The sequence below is a fragment of the Trachymyrmex septentrionalis genome, unplaced genomic scaffold (genome assembly GCF_001594115.1).
Source record: "Trachymyrmex septentrionalis isolate Tsep2-gDNA-1 unplaced genomic scaffold, Tsep1.0 scaffold81, whole genome shotgun sequence".
In the NCBI taxonomy this organism is placed as follows: domain Eukaryota; kingdom Metazoa; phylum Arthropoda; class Insecta; order Hymenoptera; family Formicidae; genus Trachymyrmex; species Trachymyrmex septentrionalis.
In genome coordinates, this window is record NW_017305997.1 from 433,041 (window position 1) to 441,783 (window position 8,743).

At 41.6% G+C, this 8,743-nt stretch overlaps 1 protein-coding gene across 1 annotated transcript in view; it reads left to right on the forward strand.

The window, feature by feature from the left end:
• LOC108754879 (myb-like protein A) overlaps window positions 1-3,057 on the forward strand; it is a 6,162-nt gene extending 3,105 nt beyond the window's left edge. Inside the window, exons 6-10 of the mRNA XM_018497526.1 lie at window positions 108-323; window positions 585-749; window positions 810-1,108; window positions 1,498-1,654; window positions 1,826-3,057. Coding sequence (XP_018353028.1) covers window positions 108-323; window positions 585-749; window positions 810-1,108; window positions 1,498-1,654; window positions 1,826-2,013 — 1,025 coding nt within the window. The 3' untranslated portion in view covers window positions 2,014-3,057. The remainder of the gene's footprint in view (window positions 1-107; window positions 324-584; window positions 750-809; window positions 1,109-1,497; window positions 1,655-1,825) is intronic.
• The last annotated feature ends 5,686 nt before the right edge of the window (window positions 3,058-8,743 follow it).

Sequence of the window (8,743 nt, forward strand, 5' to 3'; positions counted from 1 at the left end):
ATCGAGTAACGTTAAGGTCTCTACTAGAAATAATATCCTTCTTATTTAATGACGCGTAATATAATATAAAATTCGTTACTTATCTTCTCCGTTGATTATCTCCGTAGAAATCTGTTCACCGTTGAACAGTACCAGCGTAGACATTTCCTGCAGCTACCACGGGAAAACGGTGTCCTGTAGCGAGCGTATACTGCCTGGTACGCAGGCTACACTCGCCTGTAAATCATCTTATAAATTACCTTTAACGAACGATCCAGCTTACAGAGAGATCACGTGTCTCGACGATGGTTTATGGGATCGTCGCCTTTTCCGCTGTCTACCAGGTACTTGTCATTTGCATGCTTCCTGATATGAGGAACGAAAAAGGAAAAAGTCTGGACGGATTGAACGTCAACCGTGCATGTTACCATCCATTAGTAGACCACATGACGTTTTTCCGCAGTAATTGCCGTCTGAGCGTATAAGATTACAGTTTCGAGACTTTATTCCAGCTTGTGATTTATATATGTATATAATCCGGCCGTTCCCCTGCAATTATCGTGCCATCGTACTGCAAAAGTATTAACGACGTTCTGCTTAATTAGAATGCGGAACGTCCATCGCGCATGGCAACACGTTAATCGTAAATGGATTCGCAGCCAGAGCAGGGATATTTCCATGGCACGTGGGTATTTACGCCAAGGAGAATACGGGCAGGTACCAGCAGATATGTGGCGGCACTTTAATTAACAACAATCTCGTCGTATCAGGTAAATTATCGGGCTGAATCATTCTATTCTTAGATTTACTCTTGTCGCGTGTATTCGCAGCTGCCCATTGTTTCTACGATGAGGTTTACAACAGACTGTACAACGAATCGAAATATGCTGTGGCCGCCGGCAAACATTATCGTGATTGGAACGCCAGCGAAAAATACGCGCAGAAATCGTTGGTGGAGAGCATCCAAGCGGGCGGCAGGTACCAGGGAGCGAGAGGTAATTTCGCCAACGACATAGCTTTATTAAAGTTGAAGACGCCCTTCGAGCTGACTACCTTAGTGAGGCCCGTCTGCGTGGATTGGGACAACACGCACGAGAGAGAGCAGCTGCAAGTGGGACACGGTGGCAAGGTAATACGGGCCAAGTATCAATCGTGAGAGAACCGACTAATTGGCACGTCTTAGCACAATTTAATTCATTACAAAGGCGCTTTGTAATGTCCGAGCGAAAGTACGTTTGCCGAGATACTAGTTGTAAACTGCATTAACGACCTGGTTTTCAACTAAACTTCGACTGCATGTTGGGACACTGTTACATCGTGTTCACGTTAATTGCTACGAGTGCAACGTACTCACGCGGTTTTGTACCCGATCGCGAGTGAGAGAGAGGGGGGAGGGGGGGACTATTTAATTTTTGTAAAGTAGTTCGTTTCGATCGTCGCGTCGTTCGAGGAACGAAGGTAGAATGAAATGTAAAGAGAAAATGAAAACGGACACGTGAGCTCACTTCGTGATTTCAGGTGGTCGGCTGGGGCAAAGACATCAAAGGTGAATCCACCAAGAGCTTACAGGAAATTGACATGCCGTTCGTGCCGTACGATCAGTGTTTGTCCGCGGTTCCTCATGATTTTCAAGGATACCTCACGTCCGACAAATTCTGCGCCGGCCATTTAAACGGTAAGTTTACACACGTGTAAATGTTTGCCACTGATAATATCAAGTAATGACGATAAATGGAGTAATTGTAATGATACGGTTGCATATCTCTGATACAAATCGAAAAAAAAAAAATGATTCTCTTCAGTGTTTTATAATCGTTCATAATGAAAGTAATTGCATAATTGTTAGGCTCGAGTGTCTGCGACGGAGACAGTGGCGGCGGCTTGTGCTTCGAGAAGGATGGCATTTGGTATCTTCGCGGTATCGTGAGTGTAAGCCCAGAGAACAAAGGCACTTGCGATTACAACTCGTACGTTGGATTTACCTCCGTCAGTCATTTCCGTGACTGGATCCGCGAGGCCTACGTGAACGAGTAAATGTTTCGTTTGGGATATGTGAATTGTGCCAACCCGTGAAATATATCGCCATATCATCGAGCCTGCAACGGCTAGACAGTTCGATGTGACGTCAAAACGAGATAACTGCAACAAAGCATTATTGACGATTATAAATCTTCTTCACAATTTTTTTAGCATCGAGTGGCAAAAACGTGAAAATGGAAGAATAGAGATTTAAAGATTTGCGCGATATAAAACGCGCGTGAAAACGCAATATTATCTCTGAGAGACGTTGTCGAATATGATTTAAAAAAAGTTTCGAAAATCTGTATGCTGTGTACGATACTCTTTTATCATAATAAAACTCTTTAATTATGCTACACAGTTGTGACGTTACGTTTAGGAATCAACAAGGAAGTCATTATGCCTGATCGTTTCTGCGTCGCTGCATAATTACCCCCACTTGAATTTTCCACGGTCATGTAGATAAGTATCTTCGTGCGCAAAGTGACGCAATATGAAATCGACTGTGTTTTCATATGAGTAATAATCTTGTTGCTAATAATCGACGTTTACTGCGCTATCATGTATGCGTATGTATATTTCCACATGCTGTTGGACATTTTTTAAATATTAGTATACGAACGCGCAGAGATCGAGCCGTATCGAAATGCACTTTGAATGACGAGCGCCGTGACGGACGTCCTGCAGGACGGCTTTATCTGACAGAAATCTAAATTAGTAACGAACGCGTCGTTTTATTTACAGCGGCGTCGCGTCATCCGTAACGCAAAGCACGGTGTCGTCGAGGATTTCTTTTATTTTTTTTGTTATTCCGATGCGTCGTGTTCCCCCGCAGGAATTTCCCAGCGATATCGAGATTATCTTCGACGTGGGTATCGGTACCCACATGGACTTTGTTTTGCGAGCTTACTGTCTCCTCGATAAATTGAGTTCCGGAGCTTGATGACGCATCGGTCGTAGTCGGAGCTATTTTAGCTTCGTATTTCTCGCAAATTCAACGCGATCACGTTCCTACGGTGATTATGCTCAGCGAAACGCACAGTAGATAATTAATATCGCGCCCCTTATTGTCGTTGGAAATAATAATTTCGTGCGAACGTGTGCGTGTACCTATGTGCGTGCGTGCGTGCGTGCGTGCATGTGTGTGTGTGTGTGTGTGTGTGTGTGTGTGTGTGTGTGTGTGTGTGTGTGTGTGTGTGTGTGTGAACGAGCAGTTGAATATTTTAGAATATCCTGCGGAATGCACCTAGTACGTGTGTGATTGTTCCAGCAAGGAACCGTGTGTATATCTTGCGAGTTTCACAATACAGACGACATACCTAACTCATTAGCTATTAATTATTTAATTAGAACTACCGTATCTTAGAGCGCATAATATGTACCGCGTGGATATATGTATTCGGCGGTGTCAGGTACACAGGCGTACGCATGTGTTTGTATCTGGGAACCCGCGTTTGCTCTCTGCAAGATTCATACATTAACAGGATGTGTTCGTTTGCTCATTGGTAAACCGTAGTATGATCATTACACTAAGGTTGGAGGTGGATAACCAGAACGCGTACATGCGGATCAGCTCGATAAGGCTCGATCAATACGGCAAGGAAATCTAGTTTGAAACAGAGCCATTTTCGAGCTTGGCGAAACGAGAGATCCGACAGAAACGGGACTTTGGAAAATTACATCAGCGCGTTTCGAAGTTATGTAAATTTGCGATAAACACTTCGTTTTATTCTAGAGAGAAATCAATCTGTACTTTGATCAGCCACGTGTATTTGTTAATAAAATCATTCGACATAAATACGCAACTTGTATAAAGTTTTTTGTATATCTCGACGATTCCTGCGCGGCGCTCACTTTGCAAAAATATCATACGGACGGGTCTCGCTAAGGGATGACCGGATGTCAAGATAATTGAAACAGGACGAACTTATTAACCGGCACGTTTCCATTCTTTCCTTCGTCGTCGCCGTCGCGACGCTTTTGTGCATTAACACCGAACGAGTGTTTTAGCGCGGCCGTTATCCTACCCTGGATCCTGCGCAAGTGTATTTTTCTTTGGGCTTTTAATTAGTCCGGTCATTAATTAAACACATTTCTCCTTCGGGCATCCGCTCGTCGGCGCCCGCGTCCCTCTCCCACTGCTCATACACCTCTCTGTCCTCCTGTTCCCTTTTCTCTCGCGGCTACCCGCTCGCCGGCACCGCTCTTCCGCCTCTTCCTACTGGGAACTACCTCACAACACTTCAGGAATTTTAATTTCGCCCTAACGTGTAAACACGCCGGCGCCAATTTATTTCACCACGGAGAGCGTTTTAAAAGGGAGGTTCGGGTCCAGCCAACCTCGCTTTCTCCGGCTTGCAGCCTGTTTGCCCTTAACTTTAATTTTCTCTCTCTCTCTCTCTCTCCCTCGCTCTCTTTCTGGCAACTAGATGCGTTTCGCGATTTACGATACTGCAAAATAGCCGCGGGCCTCGATACGAAGGAAATTGAAGGCCATAGAATATCAGCGAACGACGGTTAAAAAATATTGGTAGATAATACGAGTCTTTTGCCAAACAAAAATATTATTACGTATAAAGTATGATTTCTCTAACATTTCATGTTCTTTATTTGCAAAAAGAAAATAATAATTATATCATTTTATATCATGACCATAGAAATTAATCGACTCGATTGTCCGCCAGTGGCTGGCTATTCGCTGAAATAGCCGTTCTGCGGCAGGAGAGCGTACGTTTTCTGCTCATAGCGGATAAACGGAATTGCTTCACGTCGGATGATTAGTGTCGAGCTTAACAGCGTGGAATAATGCCCGGGATTACGATAATTAAAGAGTGTGATTAGTTTTATTGCGGCTGAATGACCGTAATAAAATGAACGGTAAAAGTCTGCGGCGGGTAAGGAAAATTAACTTATAAACGTAGTTTTGTATTTTATTCACAGCTTCGTTCCCTCGGTGCTGCTACGAAATGATATTTCCTGAGACGAAACGACGTATATTCTAGTTTCCGATAATCGTTATAAATCGCATCATGTCGCCGCTTAATCGTCGACGTGATGGGATAACCTGTTTAATGCCCTTATTTAGCGACATTATATGCGGCTAAAACGGTGCTCCTCCGGGTATTCAGGTCAAAAGGCTGCGCTCCTTTTAGTTCAACGGTGCTGGCGCAGAAAATGGAACAAATACACTCTGTGATAATTTAACTCGAGTTCCGGGAGGAATCTTCCCCCTCACGGCCTTATCCTTTGAAATCCTTTAATGGGAATTCTTTGCGACTACTGTGAGATGACTTAACTCAGTGATAATATTATTGTACTTGGCCTGAAACTTGGGAAGGACTCTTGATACGCGAGAGAAATGAGGGTTGAGCTGTTTCGCGAAAGGGGAAACGGTCAGCTCTTTGTGACATTTTCTGACTTTTGGCAGAGCGCTTGGAAATTTATCAGCTTGAAGATACTCTGATTAGACCTCAGTGTACTTTCAAACTAGTTTCATTATTTTTAAGAATGTGTTTTCGCCGATGACAAATCTGTGACTAGCATAAGGATGTATATTTCGAGTATTATATACTATAACGAATCTTTCAATCTTACAAGACCTTCTTTGCTTCCATTACTTGCACCGGAGTCGATTTCACGAAGCGACGATCACTTATTTGATATCCATGGAGGGTAAATGTTACTAGAATCTTGTTATGATTCTCAATTTTCTCCGATTTATCAACTTGAATTCGTACGGTCGCTGAACTCGAATATGTGGCTTGGTGCATCGACCTAGCTGGTCGTTCAAGAGAGAAAAAGAAAGAGAGAGACAGCGGAAGAGAGAGAGAGAGAGAGAGAGAGAGAGAGAGAGAGGGAAAGAGAGAGAGAAACGATTGTAAAAAAAGACATAGCAAAAAAAGAAATTGCGAGGAGAAAAGGAACCGTACCTGGCGGAACCGTTCCGCGCGTAAAACGCGAGTAGAAGGTAAGACGAACGAAAGGTAAGATAATGGAAAGTTGGAAAGAGCGCCGATCCACACCGGAGACACACAGATGGAGAGATGTGGAACGGCAATACTTAGAATTCATTTGCGCGACAATCTCCGGTTCCTTTCGCTTCGCGGCTCCTGCGCAACCTGCCGTGCCAATAAAATCAGAAATTCGCCTCGCTGGAAGAGACGTTGGTAGCTCGAGAGAAACGACAAGAGAGGGCAAGAACATGACTCGATAATTATGCAATTTTTTTATAGAAAAAAATGAACACTATTAGATATCAAAAAGGTAACGGTAATCCAAACTTTCGAGTTAAAAATCATATCGTCATTTTTAACTCCCATGTGTGTCAAAATGTAAAAAAATTCATTTCTGGATTGTTACAAATATTATGAAATTTAATGTACTTTTAAGTTACACTAGTTAAACGTAATTTCATACCATTACATTAAATTTAATGTATTTAAAAAGTATATTTGTGTATACAAGTACATGACATTTAATGTACTTTTCATAAAATTTTATGTAGATTCAGATAAAATTTAATGCATATGTTCATTATATTTAAGACTATTGTAATTTAGTTTTTAGTTAAACTATTAATTTCGTTTCAGTTATATATCTCATAATTACAATGCTTCTATTACTTACTTAAATTCATTATAAAATTTCTAACAGAGTGTGTAGTTATTTTTAAAGTAAACAATGTTTATATGCACTTAGTAAATAATAAAACTAATTAAATTTAATATACTTTCTTGAATTAAACTCTTTAACTTCACCCGTTTAGTTAATTAATAACATATTACATAAAAGCAATGACGACCTGTAAATGATTAAAAATAGCTAAAATTATAGGTATTAAAGTTAATGAAAATTAACATTATAAATTTAACAGTGTATCTCATTCCATTATAGTCGTGAATTAATTCTAATTTTACCTAATCAATTAATTTTATATTTACGTTCAACAAAAAATATGTGTTGATCATTTACTAAAATATTAATTAAATAAAATATTAATTTCTATAATAATTTGTCTTTATACATTATGCGCTAAATCTGATTGAGATTTCAACATTAACGTATGCACTAGTACGTAATAAATTACACTTGAGTCTTTAATATAGACTTTCTTGAGTTAAATTATTTAATTTCATTGTTTTAGTTAAATGAACGACATATTAAATAGAAATACTGGCGACCTGTAGAAATGATAAAAAATAACTCAAATTGAATACAATTTGGCATGAATTTAACAGTAAGAAAAGGAGTGGAGAACACGCGTTTCGTGGTTCTGTAGTAGCGAAATGAGCCATATCGAATACAGCGTTCATCGTCTGAGAAGTGTCGATGGCGCGTATAAAATATTCGTCGGCCGATCGCATAATTGAGTTCCCCTCTGTCGTTTCTTCGCGGAGAAAAGACGAAGGGCTACCGGAAGGGAAACTTGAAATCGTCGCTTCGGCAAATTGCCGGGCGAAATTCGCCGAGCGCGACAGACGGGAAATGAACCTCACTGAATGCTCGCTGTCTTTCGATGGTCGTCCCCGCATTTGCCACCTTTTTGTCCGCCTTTCCGCTTCCGTCGGGGGGTTGCGACGGATAACCCTCGACTGTGGTGGCGGTAAGCGAGCGCAAACGCCTCCCCGATAAGTTATCGCCTAATTATGAAACCCGTGAGATGCGACGTTTGCACGTAACCCCGGTGATTACAAAGCGCACGTTACGGCCGTTTTTCACAGCTGAAAAATCTCCGCGGGGTATAAGTCTTAAAATGTAGGCAGGCAACCGGCGGCCCTTGATACGCTAAGCAAATTTGATGATGAAGCTCGTTTATACGCGGGGAAAAGCGCTACCGTGAAATGTCCCATTGGATTGACTTGCCGAGGGCGTATAGATCGAGGATTAAATAGAGAAGATAGATAGATAAACAGATAGATAGATAAATCGTTTATTAAAAGTTTTAGGGAAAGCCCCTTCTAAGAACATACAAAAAGTGAATTTAAAAAATATAATGGAAAACAGATTATAATAAATGCTGAGTAATTTGAACGGGAAACGTAAATGAAGGTGCAATAAAAATGGAACAGAACACAATGAGTGTTGGAAAAAAAAAAAATAAAAAAGCAAAATAAGGTGATACGTAAGATGAACATAATAAGTACGAAGTGCGAGAATGACAGTGTGATGAGTGTGATAAAAATGATGATAATTGTGCTCGCAGACGAGGGCTCGGATAAGTGACGGCACATTAAGTAGTAACGATGATAAGTTTTAGCAACGACAAAAATAGAATAGTTGAGGGACTCCTAAAAAGAATTCTTACTATTTACGATCCAATTCGTTTTCTTGCGTCATACTCGATATCGATAAACCAGCGACGCAAATGGTCCTCGACGGCGTAGCCATTTTTACGCATTTCGAACGAAAACGCGAGAGAGGGACATGACAAAGTGAATCGATCAAAGCGTATTAGACGCGACGATTAATCGCCGCCGTTATTTCCCTCTTTTCCGCCACTTCGCGTCGCGGTTCGATCCGACACGGACGCGCTTCGCTCTCGGTCGCGTTAGCCCTTTTATATTTTCATTAACCGTCATTATTCCGTCTACGCTTTGCCGCGGTCACCAACGTGCGCGACGTTTTTCCGCACGCAAAGCGGAAGCGGACGGACGCACAGGGTGCGTGGGCGGCGGCGGTCGTTACAAAGGCGGATCAAATTACAACCGGTGCGGGGATTAAAGCCGGAGGAAAAAAAAAAAAAAAA